Source organism: Oryx dammah, unplaced genomic scaffold (assembly GCF_014754425.2).
Source record: "Oryx dammah isolate SB20612 unplaced genomic scaffold, SCBI_Odam_1.1 HiC_scaffold_19, whole genome shotgun sequence".
Taxonomy (NCBI): Eukaryota; Metazoa; Chordata; class Mammalia; order Artiodactyla; family Bovidae; genus Oryx; species Oryx dammah.
In genome coordinates, this window is record NW_024070203.1 from 75495931 (window position 1) to 75520681 (window position 24751).

The 24751-nt window shown below is 40.4% G+C and overlaps 1 protein-coding gene across 4 annotated transcripts in view; it reads left to right on the forward strand.

Moving 5' to 3' along the window:
• Positions 1-24751, forward strand: part of ANKRD46 (ankyrin repeat domain 46) — an 80633-nt gene that overhangs the window by 38359 nt on the left and 17523 nt on the right. For 3 of the 4 annotated variants that reach the window (XM_040260981.1, XM_040260980.1, XM_040260982.1), the window contains 3 exons: positions 2275-2612; positions 3773-3931; positions 11312-13304. In XM_040260981.1, the coding sequence (XP_040116915.1) occupies positions 2302-2612; positions 3773-3931; positions 11312-11528 (687 nt within the window). In that variant the 5' untranslated portion in view covers positions 2275-2301 and the 3' untranslated portion in view covers positions 11529-13304. Of the gene's footprint in view, positions 1-2274; positions 2613-3772; positions 3932-11311; positions 13305-24751 lie in introns of those variants that run through there. The other variant, XM_040260983.1, reaches the window with a different exon arrangement.

Sequence of the window (24751 nt, forward strand, 5' to 3'; positions counted from 1 at the left end):
ATCCCAGTCTGAAAACCACAAGAATTCTTGCTGTGTTTGAACCAAAAAACACTATGTTTTTTAATTCAAAAACACCAAGTAGATTGTTTTTCATTATCTATTCTTAGAGAATTTAACCAAAGCACAGTACATCTTGAAAAATCCTTGATATGTGGTATTTTAATTTTTAAGACTTTTGTGATACCTCTGTCTTTTTTGTATGATCCAGTTAATGAATAGTATAGGGGAAAATAGATTACCCTTGAAAGAGAATTTTTTACTGTTTTTTGAGTAACATCTTCCCAATGGGTTAGTTTCTTTTAAAAGTATTATATAGTATCATAATCTGAAGTTTATCTTATCTTGATTTCTGTAATTCTTAATCATCAGCAGATTTCCCCATTATTTAGAATTACCCTTAACAGTTCCTTCTAACCCTACATATCTGTGTTAATTCTGTCTAGGATATCCCTCCAGTATGCCCCCTTCTCTCTGCCCCTGTATTAGATCAGGTTATCCTCATTTCTTGCCTGGATTTCTACAATGACTTATTGATTGATCTCCCTGTCTCCAGACTTGAGCCCCCCCAATCCAACCTGTTTATATTGCCAACAAAATCATCTTTTTGAAAGAATGATATACTAAGACTATGCCATTTCCTTGACTTAGAATGCTTCAATGACTCCTACTAAAATTAAGTATAGTAAATCTTACCATGGACTTATTAGGAAGATTAAATGAAACTCATTAAAAGCCCTTGATGCAGTGCCTGGCTCAGAACAGGCCCTCAGTCAGTGTTACCATTTCACCTTTGCCCCCACAGCAGCAGCAGAGCTTGACGTGGCCCAGGACCAGAGGGGCAGTGGCTCTGTGGGAAACCAGGCTGAAAGGAGTACCGGCCAAGAATCTCACCAGACTCCAGAGCCAGGCTTTCCTGAATCCCTGTGAGGTTAGGCACAATAGATTGACCTAGCATCCAATTCCATCTGTGTTCCAGAAAGACTGCCTGGTAAATTACAAGCCAGCTCATCTGTGACTGAGCTTTTGAAACCTTAGGAGCCATCTTTACAAACACATCAATCTCTGCCTTTGTTTTCTTCTTTTGGTTTGTTTTCTCTTTAACTCCTTAGTAAAGTTTCTTTTGTCAGGCTCTAACTTTTTCTTAAATGAATCAAGGAAGAGATGGTTGCAGGTGGGTTGGAGATGCACGCGCATGCATGTACACTGAGAGACCCGAGAGATTGCTGGGGGCAGGGAGTGTCAGTGAAAGAGGTGTGGACAAACCCGTTGGTGAAGTGAGTCTACTCGGATGGGTGCAATATTAGCATGGACACAGCTATTCCCATGGAGACCTCATCTTTCCATCTTCAGACAGTGGGCGTTTGGCAAAATCAGGTAGCTAGATAACCATAGAACAAAGCAGAATAGGATCAGTACTGTAAAAAAGATGGACATTCTTAATTTCATGATAGGTCTCTTTTTAAATTTAGTTTGCTGCTTTCCTTAGCTTTTCTCTTTCTATTAAAATTTGACCTCTGTGCTCTAAACAGCATTTGAAAGTGAAACTGACAGTCACTCCGTCGTGTCCAACTCTTTGCAAACCCCTGGACTGTAGCCCGCCAGGCTCCTCTGTCCATGGGACTTCCCAGGCAAGCATACTGGAGCGGGGAGCCCTGCTTTCCACCAGGGGACCTTCCCGACCCAGGGATCGAACCCACATCTGCTGCATCTCCCGCAGCGGCAGGCAGACTTTTTACCCACTGAGCCATCAGGGAAGCCCCAAACAGCATCGAGCAGGTCCTTACGGAGTGTGAATTAAGTTAATTGTCTTTTTTCATGCTGATTTAGTTAACTTTTGAGCACATGATTCTGTTTTACCGTATAGAATATCTCAAGTACAGTAAGAAGCAAATATATGAAAGAGAACTGCTGTGTGTACATGTGTGTGTGCGTGTAAGGAACTTACTGTCTGTGTCTTCTGACAATGTAATAAAGCTAAAACTAAGCACTTATGTCTTGCTTTACTTTAAAAATATCTCAGTCTTTTTATATGATGAAAAGTGAAATAGGGCTTTATGATAATTTAATTGCAATTTTGATCCAGCAGATATGGGAAAACTTAGACATTTTAATGGAAAATAAGATATTGATAACTCTGATGTTTCTGTTTGGTGAAGTCATTTATTAGAGGCAGGAGACCAAGAAGAATAAGAAATAGTACTTTTCTAAATGACTTCACTCTCTCGATTTAGTTTGGCTTCTCTGAATCTCAATTCACCTCATGTTTCTTTACAGGCACATTCCATCCACCACATCCGAACAATGTCCTACGTTTTTGTAAATGATTCTTCTCAGACTAATGTACCCTTGCTACAGGCCTGTATTGATGGAGACTTTAACTACTCCAAGAGGCTTTTGGAAAGTGGCTTTGACCCAAATATTCGTGACAGCAGGGGCAGAACAGGCCTTCATCTCGCAGCAGCCCGAGGGAATGTAGACATCTGCCAGTTGTTACATAAATTTGGTGCTGATCTCCTGGCCACTGATTATCAGGGAAACACAGCTCTTCATCTCTGTGGCCATGTGGATACTATTCAATTCTTGGTTTCCAATGGACTCAAAATTGATATTTGGTAAGTTCTGTGGTTTTTGAAGTCTCGTCACTTCCTCCCATTAGCCTCTCAACCAGTGGTCTAATCTTGAAATCTATCAATTTTGTTTCCTCATTGATCAAATGTAGTGACAAGCTCAGAAAGGTATTGAGGACAATGAGTGAGGGAACAAGAGCCTGACTTCTAGATTTGTGCTGAAGCAATGTAAAGTTTTCTATGAAAATAGTGGCTAAGTTCTGCTACTAATTAATTATGTATTATAAGACAAGGGAAAAAGAAGAACTAACATTTGTTGAAAATCTATTATGACCTGGGCACTGCTTTTACTGTGTTAGCTCATTTAACCTTCAGAATGAATAGCTCTTAAGTATTCGTTTTATAGATGAAATAGTTGAGACAAGAATTCTGGGTTAAATGACTTAACACAGTTGGAATTTAAAACTAGTTCCACCTGGTTCCAGAGCTTGTTTGCCTTCTATCATGTAATATACCATGCTAGCTTCATTATCTCTCTAGACTCAGAGTCCTTCTTATACTGAACAATTTGAAGAAGTAGTGTTTTTTGTTTTGTTTTAGTGATACCTTGTCTCTTGAGTAGGAATAAAATCAGGTCACTTTAAAAAGAAACCTTGACCTTTAACTACATTTTTTATACCTAATTTATTGGTGCTATAATGTCCCTAAATCCGAATAAGACAGTAAATGATACTGCTACTATAGGACAAAATGTGGTAGGAATTAACTATAGGATTCAGTGTTGGTCGGGCTTTCTCCTGTTGTTAAATGGTTAGGTGAACCAAAGCAGATTATTTGATTGCTTTTGAACTTGGTTTTTTTTTTCTTTTAGTTCTTAGACATTTTAAAAAATAGACACTCTTCTCATGAAATATGTAAATGTCAGATAAGAATGAATCTAGAATCTAGACTTTTCCAATTAGTTTCTAGGAAGATGCCCTTTTTTCTTTATTCTCATTTATCTACTCTTAACTATGTATATATTTTTCCTTTTTCCTAAAAGAAAAAAAAGGTTAACTCAAAATTCAGGCTACATCTCAACCACTGGTTCTGCTCTGGTTTTAAGTTTTGAGTTAATGGGGCCCATGCCTTCCTCACTGAGATCTCCACAAATGGCTACTAACAGTATAGTGTAACAGCTATTTTTATTTTTATGAACTTTTTAGCAACCATCAAGGTGCTACACCTCTAGTTCTGGCAAAGCGCAGGGGAGTGAATAAAGATGTCATCCGATTGCTGGAATCGTTGGAAGAACAGGAGGTAAAAGGATTTAACAGAGGAACTCACTCAAAACTAGAGACCATGCAGACAGCTGAGAGTGAAAGGTACTTAAGATTTCATTTTTTTAAGAGGCAAGTCACTTCAAGTAAATCTTTTTTTGTGGTTTCTTTTGTCTTTTTAAATGTGTTTGTTTTTATTTGGAGGATAATTGCTTTTCAGTATTGTGCTGGTTTCTGCCCTACATCCACATGAATCAGCCACAGGCATCCACATGTCCCCTCCCTCTTGAGCCTCCCCGGCACTACTGCCCCACCATCCCACCCCCCAGGTTGTCACAGAGCACCGGTGTGAGCTCCCTGAGGCAGATCTCAAATTCCCGCCGGCCCTCTGTTTTCTGTATGATGATACATACATTTCAGTGCTCCTCTCTCGGTCTGTCCCGCCCCCTCCTTCCCCCTCTGTGGCCACAAGCCTGTTCTCTGTGTCTCCATCTCCATTGCTCCCCTGCGGGTAGGATCATCAGTACTGTCTTTCTAGAGTCCATTTACATGTGTTAACATACACCGTATTTTTCACTTTCTGACTTACTTCACTCTGTTTAATAGGCTCTAGGTTCATCTGCCTCATTAGAATTGACTCAACTGCGTTCCTTTTTGTAGCTGAGTAGTATTCCATCTTGTATATCTTCTATAGCTTCTTTATCCATTCATCTGTCTGTGGACATCTAGATTCTTCCATGTCCTAGCTATTGTAAATAGTGCTGCAATGAACATTGGGGTGCATATGTCTTTTTAAATTATGGTTTTCTCAGACTACATGTCCATTAGTGGGATTGTTGGGTCATATGGTAGTTTTATTTCTAGTTTTTTTTTTTTTTTAAGGAATCTGCATACTGTTCTCCATAGTGGCTACATCAATTTACATTCCCACCAGCAGTGCAGGAGGGTTCCCTTCTCTCCACACCCTCTCCAACATTCATTGTGGGTTTTTTGATGATGGCCATTCTGACCAGTGTGAGGTGAAACCTCACTGTAGTTTTGATTTGCATTTCTCCAATTATAAGGGACATTGAACATCTTTTCATGTGTTTATTAACCATCTGTATGTCTTTGGAGAAATATCAGTTTAGGTCTTCTGCCCACTTTTGATTGGGGTGTTGTTTTTCTGACATTGAGCTCCATGAGCTGCTTGTATATTTTGAAGATTAATCCTTTGTCAGTTGTCTCATTTGCTATTATTTTCTCCCTTTCTGAGAGTTGTCTTTTCACCTTGTAAATATTAATATTTTCATTTGCTGTGCAAAAGCTTTTAAGTTTATTTTTTTTATTTTATTATTTTATTTTATTTATTTTTTATTTTACTTTACAGTTCTGTATTGGTTTTGCCATACATTGACATGAATCCACACAGGTGTACATGCGTTCCCAAACATGAACCCTCCTCCCACCCCCCTCCCCACAACATCTCTCTGGGTCATCCCCGTGTACCAGCCCCAAGCATGCCATATCCTGCATCAGACATAGACTGGCGATTCGATTCTTACATGATATTATACATGTTTCAATGCCATTCTCCCAAATCATCTCACCCTCTCCCTCTCCCTCTGAGTCCAAAAGTCCACTATACACATCTGTGTCTTTTTTGCTGTCCTGCATACAGGGTCATCATTGCCATCTTTCTAAATTCCATATATATGTGTTAGTATACTGTATTGGTGTTTTTCTTTCTGGCTTACTTCACTCTGTATAATCGGCTCCAGTTTCATCCATCTCATCAGAACTGATTCAAATGTATTCTTTTTAACGGCTGAGTAATACTCCATTGTGTATATGTACCACAGCTTTCTTATCCATTCATCTGCTGATGGACATCTAGGTTGTTTCCATGTCCTGGCTATTATAAACAGTGCTGCGATGAACATTGGGGTACATTAAGTTTAATCAGGTCCCACTTGTTTATTTTTGTTTTTATTTCCATTGCTCTAGAAAGTGGTCATGGAGGATCTTGCTGTGATTTATGCCAAAGAGTGTTCTGCCTGGGTTTTCCTCTAAGAGTTTTATAGTTTCTGGTCTTACTTTGAGTGGATCTTTTATGACAACTTTTTGTCAGCTTCATATTTATTTGCTTTCAAGTAAAGTGCCTGATACTTTCTTTGAACTCTCTCTTGGTCCTTATGGCTCCAGATTATGATTGAAAAGCCATTAACAGAAAGCACCGTGTGCCCACATGCACAGAATGTTCTGTTAGCCACTGTACGGGGCAGCCTGCTGTATTGGCAATACAAGGGAGAAGAGCTGAATAGGAGAGAAGGAAACAGGAGTTTGAGAATTTAGGTATAGGTCACAAAAAGAATGGGATTTCAAAAAAGGCAGAGAAAGATAGAAGAACTTGGACAATATTAGGAAAGGCAGTTTCAGAGATACGGAATTAAAGTGCTAAGGGAAAAGTAAAACAGGAGGAGAGTAAGATAAGATTTAACACATACACAATTCAGTGATGTGAAAGTGACTTTAACATGAGTTGGAACAAATGAAATTTGGGCTCCTGTATGTAACTGAAGCTAAGATGGAGTGACTGACAGGGTCTCAAATATCTCATCCTTCCTCATCTAAAAGCAGTTTAGAACATAGTTCAGGAAGCTCTGACAAGGTAATCAGTCATCTTTTCTCTTGGTGTCACGGGCTCAGCAGGTGAAGTCTCTAGGCCAGATTTAGTTGTACCAGCGTGTAGTTTGGTTGACCACCATGTAATTTCAGCCTTCCAGACATTGCAGGGTAAGAAGGATAATGAACTTGCATGATCTCCTCCCAGATTTTTCAGGGGACTGGGGCCCTCATTAGCTACTGACTCAGTAGCAGACTGACCAGGACTTAGTATTAGGGGCATATGGTCCACTTAGACTGTTGGGATCATTGTTTCTGTGAGTTCCAGATGAAATCCTTTCTGGCTCTCATACTTCACCCTTAATTTGATTCCTCTGTGCGCATGATCCCTTTCCTCCCTCTTCATTAGTACTTCTTTGGGACCACTAATTCCACTCTCAAGTTTAGGATTATTTTGTTTGTGGCAAACACTTATTATTGTCCAAAGAAATTAAAGTGTTTTACTTCTAAAACGGTGCATGTTCCTCATGGCTTATCACTGAAAGCTGGCAAGTACATAAAATAAGAAGTCAGCGGTACACTGGCAAGCCCTTCTCTCACCTGCGTGCTCTGGATTGGCAGTCAGATTGCTCTAAGAAATTTAGTAACATTGAGTTATCTGTTTTTTGTTAAAGATCATATGCTTCTAAAATAACTTGAAATTTATTTTCACAATGACTTTGGGCTTCTTTACCATGAAAAATGTTCTAGATGTGCTCTTCCTGGTATATTTTCAGGACCTTGCTTGGTATATTTTGTTACTAGCCAGTTTCTTGGCATCTCTGTATTAGAAATATGTTTTATTTTGCCTCAGTTGTGATTCCTTATTAACTCAGAAGTGATTCCTCACTTGAGCAGTGCAGTGTGAAATATTTATTCCTGCTTCTTTCACATACTTGCCATTGCACTTCAATATGAGGATTCATATTATTTACAGCATTAGGTAAAGCTTGTTCTTTAAAAACTGAATTATTAATACTTGTACTACCTAGTTGCCGGGTCTTACTCCTCCCCTTCAGTGTCATGATAGGAAGGTGTGGTTGAAGCTTAAATTAGAAAGCTTAAAAGCAGCATCATTGGTCATTAGGGAAAATGCAAATTGAAACCAGAGTGAAATACCACTTCATACCCAACAGAACGGCTCCAGTCAAAAAGATGGACAGTAACAAGTACTGGCAATGATGTAGGAAAATTTGAACCACCGTACAATACTGGTGGGAATGTAAAATAGCTGCTGTGGAAAACAGTCTGGCAACTCCTCAAAAAGTTACACAGAGTCACCATATGACCCAACAATTCCACTTTTAGGTATATATCCAAGAAAATTGAAAACACATGTTTACACAAACACTTGTATGCAAATTTCATAGAAGCTTTATTTATAATAGCCAAAAGGTAGAAACCACCCAAAAGTCCATCATTGATGAATGGATAAGCAAAATGTCATCTATCCATTCAGTGAAATGTTATCCCACTATAGAAAGTAATGAAATACTGACACGTGCCACAACACCGATGAGCTTTGAGAACATGCTACATGAGAGAAGCCAGGCACAGAAGGCAGCAGTGGGTGCCAGGAGCAGGGGCAGGGACAGGGGCGGTGGCTGCTGAAGGGCACAGGGTTCAGTATGGAGGTAAGACGAAATTAGATAGTGGAGGCGGCTCTGCAGCTTTGTGAATTCTCTAAATAACACTAACTCTTGTACTCTAGAAAGATGAATTTTATGGTACATGAATTATATCAACTTAAAAAAAGTGAGGGGGAAGCTTAAAGGTGTTGGCTAGACATGGCATTGTGGCATAGCTATGTGATGATTAGCCTTTTCTAGAACAGGGGATAAAGCAAGATTTTGAATGTATTTAGTATTTTCCTGTTCCCTTATAATTCCCTGAAATATAGCATAACCTCTTAAGGGTCTATAAATCAAGTTGATGAAAAATATTTCCCTACACCATTTAACCTGTTTAATTTAGTTCCTTTTTATTTTAGGTATGGGCTGACAGGGACAGTGTAGATGGCGCAGTGTACAAAAAAATTACACGTTGTGCACACAGACCATCACACTAGAATCACATATTTCCTAGATAGTAGAAAATATTTCACTGGATCAGGTCACCATAGACAGTTCTGAGTGTCAGAACTTCATGAGCTCTTAGAGAAGGCGCGACTGAAGTCTCATTTTATAGGTCCCCACCCCACCCCCACTATCCAAAAGTAGAATGTTCCTAGGAAACTTTTCCTTAAGTTGAGATGGCATAAAGTGAAGAACCTTAGGACTCATCTTACTAACAGATGCACAAAACAAACTGAGATAAAACACAAGTGCTCAAACACCATTCAGGCTGGGGCGGCTGGACACTGAGATGCTATGAGGTTCCTGAGCTTGGTGGTGCCAGTCTTGCTGCAAGACAAATGCTGAACACTGTTTTGCTTTATGCCTTTCTTCCTGTAAAAGCAAAAATCCTCTTGGGATTTCTTTTAATTAGCAAATAGAGGTAGTATAGTAGATATTTCTTAAAAGTGAGGTGGCATAAAGTGAACTTTCAAAAAGTGGGGGATACCTGTATATCTAACACCTTTAAGTATGAGAGCATTTTGAGTCAGATGTAGTCAATAAATTTCATGTAAGTCAAAATGAAGACATTATTAGAGCAGGAAGTACAACCATTTAAAAATATGTAGTTCAGGGTCTCTGTGTATCAAGCTAACTCAGATGTATTAAAAGCCTTTTTTTTAAACAGAGTAAGTGAAATATCTGTGGCTAAGAAGTTTGGGATTTGTGATAACTTTGTAGTCATATAAAACTTAAGTGCTTTATGCCTCTCCACATGTGGTTATTCTAATAAATAGAGAAGTGAGCCCCCCAAAAAATTAACCTCTGCTCAACTTCTCAGAGTTCTAATCTTATCTCTGAACTTGCCAGAGTTTTCCTTAAATTTCTGTATTGTTATAAATTCCCATTAAAAATGTCTTCTCCTATTCAGAAGATAAACATTTTTTTAACATATAAAAAAAGTTTGGATGGCAAACAGACTGGCCCTTTACAAAGTCATTTTCCTAGGATTGTAAAAGACACTAATGCCAGGAAAGGCTGAAAGGTCTGTGGGAGTGTCGGTGAATAAAGTAAAATTGTAACTTACCAAAAAAACCTGTCAACTGTGCGTGATGAACCAGGCTCTAAGACCTTGTTTTGTGCTGTTTCCATTGTTCTGTCCCAAGATGGTCAGAAGAATATGAAAAGGAGTTTAGAAAGAAGAATAACAGCAATCAATAGTTGATACCTATGATTATGGTAATTGTGGCTTTATCTAAATGACACCCTGTTATTGGTCCTGTGTGTTGTGACATAACTGTGGGTGCTAATCTCTTGGAGCTTCAAACTCATCACCGTGCAGCCTCGTGAATACCAGTGTCAGATATAGTCTATTTGTAGCAGTCGTGTTCTCACTTATATAGTTTTTATGGTACTTGTACCACCTTATTTTCAACTAGACTCAGCCTTTATACAGGAGAAGTAAACTTATCTTGTGTTATTGTACAAGATAGAGCTAAAACCAGTGGGAGGAAGCTATTAAGAGGAATCACTAATGGCTAGCCCTGTCCAAGTGTACAACATAGTAAGCATCCATTATTAGAGTATTTCAGTTTAAAGAAGGAATTCCTAAATTCCATATATATGTGTTAGTATACTGTATTGGTGTTTTTCTTGACTTTTGGACTCAGGGAGAGGGAGAGGGTGAGATGATTTGGGAGAATGGCATTGAAACATGTATAATATAAGAATCGAATCGCCAGTCTAAGTCCGATACAGGATACGGCATGCTTGGGGCTGGTACACGGGGATGACCCAGAGAGATGTTGTGGGGAGGGGAGTGGGAGGGGGGTTCATGTTTGGGAACGCATGTACACCCATGGTGGATTCATGTCAATGTATGGCAAAACCAATACAGAATTGTAAAGTAAAATAAAAAATAAATTAATTAATTAAAAATAAATAAATACATAAAGAAGGAATTCCCTCATTGGTCAGATTATTGAACTAAATTGATACAAAATCTGCCTTTAAGATTCACACACTGTTCAAGACTTCTTCCCTGGTGGCTCAGAGGTTAAAGCGTCTGCCTGCAATGCAGAAGACCTGGGTTTGATCCCTGGGTTGGGAAGATCCCCTGGAGAAGGAAATGGCAACCCACTCCAGTATTCTTGCCTTGAGTAGCCCATGGAGGGACAAGCCTGACAGTCCACGGGGTCGCAAAGAGTTGGACACGACTGAGCGACTTCACTTTCACTTTCAAGACTTCTGCTTCATGGTTGGGATATTTTTGTTGTTGTTCAGTTGTGTCCAACTCTTTGCAACCCCATGGACTGTAGCATGCCAGCTTCCCTGTTCTTCACCATCTCCTGGAGTTTGCTCAGACTCATGTCCATTGAGTTGATGATGCCATCTAACCATCTCATCCTCTGTTGCCCCCTTTTCCTCCGGCCCTCAATCTTACTAGAATAAAGGTCTTTCCCAATGAATCGTCTCGTATCAGATAGCCTAAGTATGGGAGCTTCCAACTTTAACTCTTCTAGATACTTAACCAAGGAACATAATCATTATTGTTTAGCAATTTATGGTTCAAGGTAAGTTGTCCAAATACTTGCAGATATTTAAATCGGTACATAAATGGGTATTTAAGTCAGTACATAAATGGGTTAGAATATATATGTCAGTTTTCTTCTCGTCAATGTATATTTTAAGGTTGGTCTTCTTAAACAATGCAGTTTCTGTGGTTTTTTGTTTTTGAAATGGGCGATGTGTTGTTTCATGCCCTTTCTTTCCTTTGCTTCTCTCACAGCGCCATGGAAAGCCATTCGCTCCTCAATCCCAACCTGCAGCAGGGTGAGGGGGTCCTGTCCAGCTTCCGTACCACGTGGCAGGAGTTTGTAGAGGATCTGGGCTTCTGGAGGGTGCTGCTCTTAATCTTTGTCATCGCTCTGCTGTCTCTTGGCATCGCCTACTATGTGAGTGGGGTGCTGCCTTTCGTGGAAAACCAGCCTGAACTGGTGCATTAAAGGAGCTCACGGGAGAGGAGACAGATGCGTATCCTAGCTTCCAGTGTTTGTTCTGTTTCTCAAAATCTCTTAGTGCAAAGCAGTGAGGGCTGTACTTTTGTTTCTTTTTGCATTTTTACACATTGTAGTCCTTTTAGAAGAATAACTGGTCTGTTTGAACTAACTACATACTGTAGTCAAGGATGCTGTCCTAAAGCTACCTCCAGCTCAGCCTGACTTCTTAGGAAAGGCTCTGCATAGCCTTATTTGATAAAAATGTGGCATTGACTAACCAATGAGAGATAGAGGATGAGACTAGGAAATCCTTGCTACAGAAACCTTACCCTAACATAAGACCAACTAGAGTGAAATGTTTAAAGCTTGTCTTATATGATCAGTTGTGGTTGGTAGTTTTGTTTTGTTTTTGTTTATTTTTGCAAGAGCTGCTTTTCGCTATTTACTTTCTCTGGGGAATAGTAGGGAGGGGGGAAATGAAACCTTCAGCTTAAAACTTGAAGTGCTTTTTTCAGATCTTGTAGCGCAAATCAGTATTGTTGGGATCTGTTTGGTTTATTTTAATATTTTCAAGTCTAGTCACAAACCAAACAGAACTTTTGAAAAGGAGCTATGTTTTCCTCAAAAATGATTGATTTGATCTTATATTTATTTGTTTTTAAGATAAGTTTGATTTTTTTTTGTAAGCTGCTTTGCTTGTTGTTAATATCTGTGAAAAATGAACTTGAGAATTTTCAATTGAGAAACTTTTAATTTCCCCCTAGTGTTTATTTCAAAGATATCCTATTCATCAAAAATACAGTTGGAAGACTTTTTCTCCTCAGTAGTTAGCAGGAATAAATATTTCTGATGTTTAATGTCACTGATTATGGTGAAAAATTCAGTCCTATAAGCTAGCTGTGTTGTCATGATTATACCATAGTTCATATTTTTTTCATTTTATGTGCAATCCTCTTTAGAGGCCATATTAGAATTGTCATAACAATCCCATCCATGTCAGTTGTTCTCTGATAGAAAGAATGGATGGAGCATTTCTGAGTTAACAGTGCTAAACAGTATTGTACCAGGTGTCTTTATGAATGGTAATATTATGTAAATTGAAATCTGGCCCCCAAACTATATTGCAGCTTTCTGCAGTGTGTTTGAAGGCCTCTTGTTAATGATTCTGCTATGTTTATATCATATTATTGGGTTATTAAAAAAAGATATGAAGACATGATTCATTAGGTGTAGTCAGAAAATTGTGGTGAAAAAACTAATGGTTTTATTTTTTAGAACATAGTCATCTAAGCTACTGGTAATTGAATTGTTGCTAGAATTAGAAATTATAATTTAGAATAGAATTGGTATTTCTGTGATTCTTTTTGCTTCTTAATATTTTTTCTTTTGCATTTATATATCTAGGATTGAGGCATTTTCTTTCATGTGACTTTATCCTGTCTTAAAGAGCTGTTCTGAAATACCTGATTTACCTGACTGCCTCAGGGTCAGCTCATAGCATGTTGCTTTTAGATTAGCTGCAAACAAAATTAATCATACTTGGTGTAAATACAGCAAAAAGCAGTGGATGTTAGAATGGAGAACACTTCAGATTAAAAGCTTTGGAATTAGCTTCGTATTTGTTTGTAACTCTAAACAGATGTGCAAAATTGGTTAACATATATGTAAATATATTGCATTTTTAAAGATTAATGTTTCCTTTTAAGTGATGATTTCTTTGTATTCTGTTCTCTGCATTCTGTATTCAATATTACCAATAAATATATTTATAATCTCTTAATCTATTTTCTAATTTATCATTGTTTTTCTTTTAATTTAGGATTTTAAAAAAATAGTTTCCAATTGGCTATTCAAAAAAGCAAAGAGCTTTTTTTGAAACCCCGTGTAATATGTGTATCAAGTTTCATTTGTGTTTGCCTTGTAAATGTTCTGACACTAATTTGTGTGAATTACTTAGGGATTTAAGATAATGCTGCTGTTGCTAAGTCACTTCAGTCGTGTTCAACTCTGCGACCCCATGGACTGTAGCCCACCAGGCTCCTCTGTCAGTGGGATTCTCCAGGCAAGAGTACTGGAGTGGGTTGCCACGCCCTTCTCCAAGGGATCTTCCTGACCCAGGGAGCGAACCCACATCTCTTGCATGTCTCCTGCATTGACAGGTGGGTTCTTTACCACTAGCGCCACCTGGGAAGCCCAAGAGTGATAATAACTACTATGATTAAGCACCTCCCAATTGTACAGATCACTTTAAAGCCTCATCTCATTTAATCCTGAGACTTCCCTGGTGGCTCAGATTAAAGTGTCTGCCTACAGCGCTGCAGACCTGGGTTCGATCCCTGAGTCGGGAAGATCCCCTGGAGAAGGAAATGGCAACCCACTCCAGTATTCTTGCCTGGAGAATCCCATGGACACAGTCCACAGGGTCGCAAAGAGTCGGCCCCGACTGAGCGACTTCACTATCGTTTAATCCTTATGATCATCCTTATGTTCCCTGTAAGATGAGGACACTGACACTATGAGGGTTAGGTAATTGGTCAGTTACTTAAGGTCAGACAGGCTATAGTGGAATAGTGATTCCACATTCAGGCTCTCTCCCCAATTATATGTTTGTTCTTTCCTTTTACCCTGCTGTCTGACCTGAGTCTGGCTGTGGAACCATCTAGAATCGTACCTACTGCCATTTCAGCAGCACATGCTACTAAAATTTTCAATCCTGTTTCTAAACACACCTTTTCCTCCTCCTATATGCCCCATGTTTCTGTAACCTCCCAGGGTTTCTAACCCATAGTTTTGAAGCTCAGATCCTGGCACATTCAGAAAACCTAACACAGTTAACTTTGCACACTTGGTAAACGTGTATGTTGACTCTTGAACAGTGTGAGAGTTAGGGGCTCAGGGCGTTGACCAACGCATAGTTGAGAATCAGGGAGTAACTTTATAGTGAGCCCTTGGTACCCATGGTTCCACACCTGCAGATTCAGCCAAGAGTAGATGATCTTGTAGAACTACATATTTAATGGGAAAAAAAAAAAAAAACATGTATAAGTGGACCCATGCAGTTCAACCCTTGTTCAAGGGTCAACTGAAGTTTTTTTGAGGGGGGGTCTTTTTGATGATAGTTTTCATGAGAGCAGGGACTTAAGACTATTTTTTTCTCTCCTATTTGTTCACAGTGCACCCTGTAGAACTCTGAACACAAAGACTTTTTTTTTAATCATAAGTGTATTTTTTCTTTGCAGATTAAGCATGTGCTTTCCACACGTTTCCTCCAACGGGCTGCATGTGTGTGAACGTGCTGACTGTTCTTCCGCCATATGTCTGCCGCTGGATGGAAGGACTAGAGTCTTGTACTGCAGGCTCCTTGACATAAGAGCATGCAGGCTTTGCACCAGCACAGCCTGCCTCATGTATACCATAGGTTTAAAAAAAAAAAGCATAGTTGCTTTCTTTTTTACCACTTGGTATAGAAATACACAACAATATTCTCCTTTTATTGTTGTTGTTATTTTAACCAGGCCTCAGTCTTTGACTAGTGAAGTTGTTTATGAATGTATCAAAATGCTTTCAGCTTCAAGAAGTCAAATCCAAATTCAGAGAGGCTTAAACCATAAGAAATTAATTGATTTATGTAACCAGAAGCCCAGAGGTAGAGTTGACCCCAAGGGTGACAGAATCCAAATTTAGCTCGGTTCCTCTGTGCTTTTCACTTTGTCCTCCTATCTGTTGGTTTCATTTTCCAGGTGATTCTGAGATGAGTCCAGAATTTTCAGGCCTCACATCCGTTTGTAAGTGTATAGAGAATAAGAAAAGAAACCGTCTTTCCTTAGGTGTGGGCTTCCCTGGTGGCTCAGATGGTAAAGAATCTGCCTGCAGTGAGGGACACCTGGGTTCGATCCCTGGGTTGGGAAGATCCCCTGGGGGAGAGCGTGGCAACCCTCTGCAGTATTCTTACTTGGAGAATCCCCGTGGACAGAAGAGCCTGCCGGGCTATAGTCCATGGGGTTGCAAAGAGTTGGACATGACTGAGTGACTAACACTTCCTTAGGTGTTCTCCTAGGAAGCTTTCCCGCAAAATGCCCAGCAAACTTCCTTCTGGTATCATTGGCCAACATTACATCATGTACCCTATTCTCAGACCAGCTAGTGCCATGCACGGTTGACTAGGCCTGTATTGATGTGTCAATCATGGGGAGGATGAGATTGGTAGAATTAATGTGATTGGCCTGGACCAGTGGTTTTAGAAATAATCGGAGGCGCTGTTGTCAGTCAGTGGGCAGGGCCCATAGACATCTTCTGTCCTACAGCACCTGGGACAGTTTAGCACAAAAAAGAACCATTCCACATTCCATATGATTCTTGAATGTTCTGCTGGTTGTCATATGGATGTTTTTCTTTTATTTGTTATCTGAGCCTAAAACCTAACTCTACATTTCAAGGTATTTTTTCATACGGTTTTCACGTGCCCCACGTTCTCTAAGAATACAACTGCAACATAATTGAGGGGAGAGTCTCCTCCCTCTTGGCTCAGACGGTAAAGAATCTGCCTGCAATGTGGGAGACCTGGGTTCAATCCCGGGGTTGGGAAAATCCTCTGGAGGAGGGCATGGCAACCCACTCCAGTGTTCCTACCTGGAGAATCCCCATGGACCAAAGAGCCTGGTGGGCTGCAGTCCATGGGGTCAAAAAGAGTTAGACATGACTGAGTGACTAAGCACAGCACTCTTTATTTATTTTGTTCAAAACTTGACCAGGAACTTTACCTCTTCCTAAAAATCTTATTCTTCACAGCAGTACTAGTAATGATAATTGAGTCCCCCACATAACCCTTTGAGTGGGCACTGATGACTTCATTGTTTCTTCTAGTGTGGCTGTGCGTGGGCACTCACGTATCGAGATACACACTTTGTTATCAATTACTTTCCCTTTATTTTTCCTTTATATTACATGATTTATACTAAGTCATTCTATTAATTTCAGCAATTGTTACTCACTTTTATCTGGGATGCCTACTACAGCTTCTTTTATCATCTTGGTTTACCTTTTCCTAGTAGTTTATTTTGGAGGATATACCAGGAAGTAGCATTTCTTAAAATTAATGGAACACTGGGGAGAAGAAAAGAGGCCAGCACTGGCTAAAGCACCCTTTAAAATTGTTCAAACTGAGACAATCCCAGCTGTGCCAGATGAGGTAGAACTTTGGGATCAAGCCCATTCCTCTGGGCTCTGAAGTTGATTCAAAACAGTTTTCTAGGGAGGATCTCAGCCTTGCTGTGGATACCTCCTTGGCATCCCTCAAAGTGCTGGTAGACTGGCATTCTGTCCAGTTCTTCATGCGTTCATTCTCTTCACTTTACATCATGAATAGACAGCTCCACGTCAGGCATTAGGGGTCTCCACTCACTGGGCAACAGAGGTTTAGACATGCTCTAGTTAGATGTCAGGGAATACAGTCTGGAATTCCTTGTGGTCTAACAGTCATCAGAAAACTTAGCTGATAACCGTATTCACAGTGTTGCTTGGAAGCTGTTTTAGATTGGCACTGTCCAGACTTTGTGCAACAGTGGAGATTTTCTGGGTATATGTCTAGTGTCATAGCCACTCCTCATTGTGGCTGCTCAAATTCATTTAAATTAAATTAGAAATTCAATCCTTCATTAGCACAGTTATCCAAGCCTGAAACTCAAATGCACTGTACGTTTAAAAACAAAACTAGCCACATTTCTAGTGCTCATTAGCCACAAGAGGCTGTTTTATAGACAGCACTTTTTTCCCGCTGTGCCAGGTCTCAGCTGTGGCACATGAGATCTTTAGTTTCGCCTGTGGGCTCTAGTTCCCTGACCAGGGCTTGACCTGGGCAGCCTGCACTGGGAGTGCAGAGTCCTAGCCACTGGACCTTGGAAAGTCACTAGCCACAGGGAAGTCCTTGGATGGCAGTTTTTGCAGAAACTTCTCTTGGACAGCAGTATTCTCAAATCTCCCTTGGGATCGTCAGGTTGGATAGAACTAGCTATGGAATGGAATGAAGGCAGTTTCCACCACAACTGCTTTTACTGAGCTCTTTGTTAACAAATAGTAACACAATGCAGTGCTTCTTAACTCAATTCTCGGCAGATGGCTCTTGTAGCCCCACCTCACAGTTAGGGCAACTGAGTCACCTGAGGCAGGTTGGAATAATGTCCCAGGTCCCATAGCTAGTAACTGGCAGAGCTGGGATTTGAAGTCGGACAGTATAGGACTGGGGCCTCTTCTCACCATTGCGCCGTGCTGCCACCCTCTCCTCAATCATGGTGCCATCATCTTGGAGTTTGAAGTGTCTCTAGGTCTAGCACTGTATTAACCACTGCATCTATTCTAAAGAGAGTTACTGAAGGTGCTGTTGGCACAGTTCTTCTGTACGAAGATCTGTGAGTGCTTTCTACAACCACAAAAAACTGCGTTTCTGCTGAACTTTGCTTCCATCTTATGTTCTCTATGAATTACGTAGTTGATCAAGTAGAATTCCTCTTCCGCATTGGACACTGTCAAGTTTAATGCCAGATGGGAGTTCCATCAGAAATGACTGTAATATTAGTCATTATGGTGATTTATTAGGACCACATTCCTGATTCATTTTATATCCTCATCTTTAGTTTTATTTCCTATTCTAAATGATCACTTTGAATTTATGCTATTCTGTATTATTTAAGCCCTCTGTCACTTTTGGATCATAATAGGGGATGGGTTGTTAATTAGGCAGTTATTAGTTTGGAATGATAGAACTACCACAAAACTACCTGTCATTTTCCAGAAACTAGTGACATAAAATGTATTGACCTTTTGCAATTGGAAAAATAGTTTGTTGCCTCCTATCAGAATGCAGTTATGGTTTTTGGCATTGCTGCAGTTGTGTCTACCTTCTTTACATATCTCTGTTCAAAAAGTATTTGAGTTCCGCTGAATAAGCAGACGGGGGGAGCCTGGTGGGCTGCCGTCTATGGGGTCGCACAGAGTCAGACACGACTGAAGCAGCTTAGCAGCAGCAGCGGTGGCGGCGGCGGCGGCGGCAGCGGCGGCAGCAGCATCTAAACCCTGGAAGTCCGATGTCCTAGTTCTATTCTAGCATTGTCATGAATCATTTGAATGAAGCCTGAAAAATAAACTTTAATAAATACTAAGAATTTTAGAGATAGTGTGCCATTAGAAGTCATCTGGGGAGGGTAAAAGACTAGGAAGGGCTCAATGACTGTGGTCCCTCAGGTATGAAGGACAGAACTGTTGTGCAAATCCACTTTACCACTCTTAGCTGAAGTACACCATCGCTTACTCTTGCGGTCTCCATCCCCACACCCCCCACAGACCATTCTAATGTTATTTAAAAATACAGGTTAGAGCATTCTCTGTCACCATACATGAAAATAACCTCAAAATGAACTAAAGACCTAAATGTAAGACCCGACACTATAGAACTCTTAAAGGAAAAGAGGCAGAATGCCCTGAAATCACAGCAAGATCTTTTTCGATCCACCTTCTAGAGTAATCAGAAAAAGCAATGGCACCCCACTCCAGTACTCATGCCTGGAAAATCCCATGGACGGAGGAGCCTGGTAGGCTGCAGTCCATGGCGTCGCTAAAGGTCGGACACGACTGAGCAACTTCACTTTCACTTTTCACTTTCATGCATTGGAGAAGGAAATGGCAACCCACTCCAGTGTTCTTGCCTGGAGAATCCCAGGGACAGGGGAGCCTGGTGGGCTGCCATCTCTGGGGTCACACAGAGTTGGACACAACTGAAGCGACTTAGCAGCAGCAGCAGCCTAAAGTAATGAAAATAAAAACAAAAATAAACAAATGGGACCTAATTAAACTTAAACTTTGCACAGTGAAGGAAATCATAAATAAAGTGGAAAGACAACCCACTGAGTGAGAGAAAGTATTTGCAAATGAAGTGATTGACAAGGGATTAATCTCCAAAATACACTAACAGCTCATGCATCTCACTATTAAACAACCCAATCAAAAAATGAGCAGAAGATCTAAACAGACATTTCTCCAAAGAAGACATACAAATGGCCAAGAGGCATATGAAAAGATGCTCAACATCTGTAATTGTCAAATAAATGCAAATAAAATTACAATGAGGTATCACCTCACATTGGTCAGAATGGCCATCATCAAAAAATCTACAAACAGTAAATGCTGGAGAGAGTATGGGGGAAAGGGAACCCTCCTACACTGTTGGTGGGGATAGAAATTGGTACAGCCCCTATGGAGAACAGTATGGAGGTTCTTTAAAGAACTAGAAACAGACCTATCATGTGATCCAGCAATCGCACTCCTGAATATATATCTAGAGAAAACCATAATTCGAAAAGACACGTGTACTTCAATGTTCATTGCAGTACTGTTTACAACAGCCAGGCTGTGGAAGCAACCTAAACGTCCATGGACAGAGGAGAGGATAAACAGGAAAGAGTGTATATGTGTGTGTGCGTGCTCAGTCATGGCCAACTCTTTGTGACCCCATGGACTGCAGCCCGCCAAGCCCCTCTGCCTGTGGAATTCTCTAGGCAAGAACACTGGCGTGGGGCACCATTTCCTTCTCCAGGGAGTCTTCCTGACCCAGGGGTTGAACCCATGTCTCCTGTGTCGCCTGCACTGGCAAGCGGACTCTTTACCACTGTGCCAACCATATATACACACATATGCATGCACACACACAATGGAATAGTACTCGGCCATGAAAAGAATGAAAGAATGCCGTTTGCAACATGTGGATGGACCCAGAGATTGTCATACCGAGTAAAATAAGTAGGACAGAGAAAGACATATATGGTATCGATTATATGTGGAATCCTAAAAACGGTGTGAATGAAGCTATCTATAAAACAAATCGAGTCACAGATGTAGAAGCAAACTTATGGTTACCAAGGGGGAGGGTGAAGGGAGGGATAAACTGGGAGACTGTGATTGACATATACACCCTACCATATACATTAATAACATAGATAGCTAACAAGAACCGACTGTACAGCACAGGGAACTCTACTCAGTACTCTGTAATGACCTATGACCTAAATTCCATTCTATTTAGAATCTAAAAAAGAGTGGATGGATATATTATAACTGATTCATTTTGCCATACAGCAGAAACTAACGCATCATAAATCAACTATACTTCAATAAAAGTTGATTTTTAAAGAGTATTTGATGCTAGATGCATAAAGATAAGCTTTACATTGTGTTCTGTGTATTTTAATAATTAACCAAAACAATAATAACCAAAATATTGACGTGCTTTTGTAGGCTGATACTGTCATAAGCCCAGGGTGTCCTTTTTATTTTTGGCTGCGCATGGGCTTTCTCTAGTTGCAGCAAGTGGTGGGGGGCAGACTTCTCATTGCAGTGGCTTCTCTTGTGGTAGAGTGCAGGCTCAGTATTTGTGGCACACTGGCTTAGCTGCCCCATAGAACGTGAAACCTTCCCAGACCAGGGATCAAACCCGCGTCCTCTGCACTGGCAGGCAGATTTTCTCTTTTTTTTTTTTAGTTGGAGGATACTTGCTCTGTGGATTCTTAACCATTGGCCACCAAGGAAGTCCAGCTATCATCTTCCCCTGACAAACATTTTAAGTGAGAAATCTTTTTACTTCTAAAAACAAACCAAAAAAAGAGCCACATCAAATGATGGACTTTATCTATAAAGTGTCTTGTGTGTGTGCTAAGTCACTTCAGTCGTGTCTGACTCTTTGCGACGCTATGGACTGTAGCCTGCCAGGCTCCTCTGCCCATGGGATCCTCTAGGCAAGAATACTGGAGTGGGTTGCTGCGCCCTCCTTCAGGGGTCAAACCTGGAGGGATCAAACCCACATCTCTTACGTATCCTGCATTGGCAGGCAGGTTCTTTACCCCTTGCACCGCCTGGGAAGCCTATGAAGTGTCTTACACTGTGGAGATGCTGTGAGAAAGGTAAACAGAAGTTTCCAAAGGACCACTTTATCACTGGTAAGTCCACTGTTTCTTCATGCAACAACGATGTCTTCAATACTGCTGTCTGGTGCGTGCTTTTCATTCAAGTTAGATCAGTGGTTGCAGGACCATTTGTAAACTCAAGCCCTGGAGTTATAAAATGCCCTGCTTGATGGTGTTCGACAAGGCTCTTCAATACCTGGTTCCCTGGTGTATCAGAGATGTCTTGCAGGTGTTAATTGAGCTCTTCAATGGGTGTTACTTTGTGTCCTTTCCCCCATCTTTGGAAGCATTTCTAAAGTGAAAGATGTGTGAAGATAGAAGAATAACTCACACCAGGATTATGCTGTCACTGTATCTGCTTAGGAATCACTCTTTTGGGGGATATTGCCTAGATTCTTCTCTCCTTTTCTTTTCCCTAAAGGTTTGGTTTGGTTTTCTGAAAGTGTTAGTCACACAGTCATGTCAACTCTTTGTGACCTCATGGACTGTAGCCCACCAGGCTCTTCAGTCCATGGGATTCTCCAGGCAAGAATACTGGAGTGGGTTGCCATTTCCTTCTCCCGGAGATCTCCCCAACCCGGGGATCGAACCTGGGTCTCCTGCACTGCAGGCAGATTCTTTACCATCTAAGTCACTAGGAAAGCCCTTTGTTTTGTTTCAATTCTGAGTTATTTTTTCGTGTCCAATTAGTCTAAGGATTGATTTAATAGTATGCACTAACCAAGGATAATTCCAGCTTGAAATGTGCAATAGTAAGTTTCTGCTCCTGAGATTTAAAAAACATAAGTGAAAAAAAAAAAAAGAAAGAAAGAAAAAATTAAAAACATAAGTGAGTAAATTTTTTATTTGCCAGAATCATTACAAATTAATGTGTACATATACTTATTTTATGAGTAAATATATTTCAGCAAATTTCACCTGTTTTCGTTTTCTCTTTTTAAAGTTGTATCCCTTTTAAAATGATACGGTCTGCAATATTAGTGTTGCAGAATGCTCACTCTGTATGTGTGTCCATAAGCCAAATTCCTTTTTGGAGGTTCAAGGATAATTGCTAGCCTAATTCTCTTGCATCTTCATGCTATAAATTGCAAGTATTTAAAAGTGTGGCATTGCAGAGTTAGTTGTTTCTTCTTATAATTGGGCTATCAGAAGGTTATTCTTTGTCACAATAAAAATTAATATTCCCTTTCTTTGGAGATTAACTTCTAAATTTGAAGACTCTGGGTCACAGTTGGCTGGACTGTTTTACTGAAATTTCAGCCCCTAAGAAACAAAAATAGGTTTTGAAATAGTTTCTAGGTCACTGGCACAGAAAGCTGTCCAAAAGCTGTAACTTTCTGTAGATAGTCCTAGTTAGTACAATTCCATCAGCACATGCTGTTCTTTTAGACTCTGACTCAAATTTAGAAGAAAATAAAATATAAAGATCCCTAAATTCTTACTCTGTAAGTTTAGGCCTGGATGATTCTCCCTTACTTTGGTAGAGGCCCTGATCTGGGGAGGGGAGACATTTAGTCAGATCACCATTTCTGCATTTCGCCTAACTTCATTTGTTAGTTTAGTCTAAGTTCCAGTTTGCATCGGATGGTGCAGGCTGTGGTTATATTGGAAACCATGTAGACTTGAGTGACAAGATCCCAGCTCTGCCTGGGGGTCCCTTGGTGGCTTGGACAGTAAAGAATCCACCTGCAGTGCCGGAGAACCCAGGTTTGATCCCTTGGGTGGGGAAGATCCCCTGGGGAAGGGAATGGCAACCCACTCCAGTGTTCTTGCCTGGAGAATTTCTTGGACAAAACTGCATAATATGGACTGACCTTGCTCAAATAATTTAGGTTTTCTGCGTCTCTGTCTTTCTTTATCTGTAAGACAGAAATAATACCCTCCCCAAGATACAATTATAGGAATAATAAAACTGTCTTATTTGAGTACTGTGTGTTTGCATGTATACTAGACCCTACAAGTGTTGATACTGTTGTTATCCCCATAAAGAAAACAAGGCTTAATAAAAAGTGAAGTCTGTCTCCTAAGGTCATAGAGTAAACCAAAGCAAGAATCTAATTCCAGTGATTTTGCGTGTAGCCATTAGAACATTTTGCTTCTCCTATTGAGTTACCACATCTGAAAGTACCTAGTACTTTATAGGGACTCAATACAAGTTACTTCTTCTTTTCTCTCAGCAGAATAAATTATGTGATTTATTGACTGACTTTTTATGAGGAAATGATCTATACAGTTCAGTTCAGTTCAGTCACTCAGTCGTGTCCGACTCTTTGCGACCCCATGAATTGCAGCACACCAGGCCTCCCTATCCATCACCAACTCCCAGAGTTCACTCAGACTCATGTCTACCGAGTCAGTGATGCCATCCAGCCATCTCATCCTCTGTCGTCCCCTTCTCCTCCTGCCCCCAATCCCTCCCAGCATCAGAGTCTTTTCCAATGAGTCAACTCTTCGCATGAGGTGGCCAAAGTACTGGAGTTTCAGCTTTAGCATCATTCCTTCCAAAGAAATCCCAGGGTTGATCTCCTTCAGAATGGACTGGTTGGATCTCCTGGCAGTCCAAGGGACTCTCAAGAGTCTTCTCCAACACCACAGTTCAAAAGCATCAATTCTTTAGCGCTCAGCCTTCTTCACCGTCCAACTCTCACATCCATACATGACCACAGTATTATGCAATTTCTGACTTGGTGAGGCAGCTTTAACAACTGCTTTATTAATTGCACCCCCCCATCCATTATTTTTCATATCAATGGCCTTATAGAACCTTCCATGCATCATCTCATTGCTCTGGTAGCTCCTCCTTGGTGAAAGAGCCTTTCAGCTGTCGGTTGAATCCAGAGACCTCTCCACTGAGAGGGAGAAGGGAAATATCTCAGCTCATAACCTCTGAACTGTCCCATCTCAAGTATACACTGAGAAAGGAAGTACCTTTATAACCAACTGTGACATTTTAAAATTCCAAATGCACACCCTGTAAGACTCAAGAGGGTGATTTCCACTGAGTTCTGTGAGAAAAGATCCAGATGTTGGTGACCACATTTGCTAAATTGTTTTAGAAGGGATTCCTCTGTTAGAAGTACTCTTGATTATAACTTAGAAATGAGAATTGTGGAAGCTTATGTTTTCATTCTAATTGAGCTTGGTTTCTGTTTAGGAAGCAAAACACTTTTCTCTCCTGGTTTTTGTATCTGTGATGACATTGGCACTGTCAAGACATCATCTTGCCTAATTACAAAAATGTTTTCATGGCTGAGCCTAGAAACTCTATACTTCTATATGATA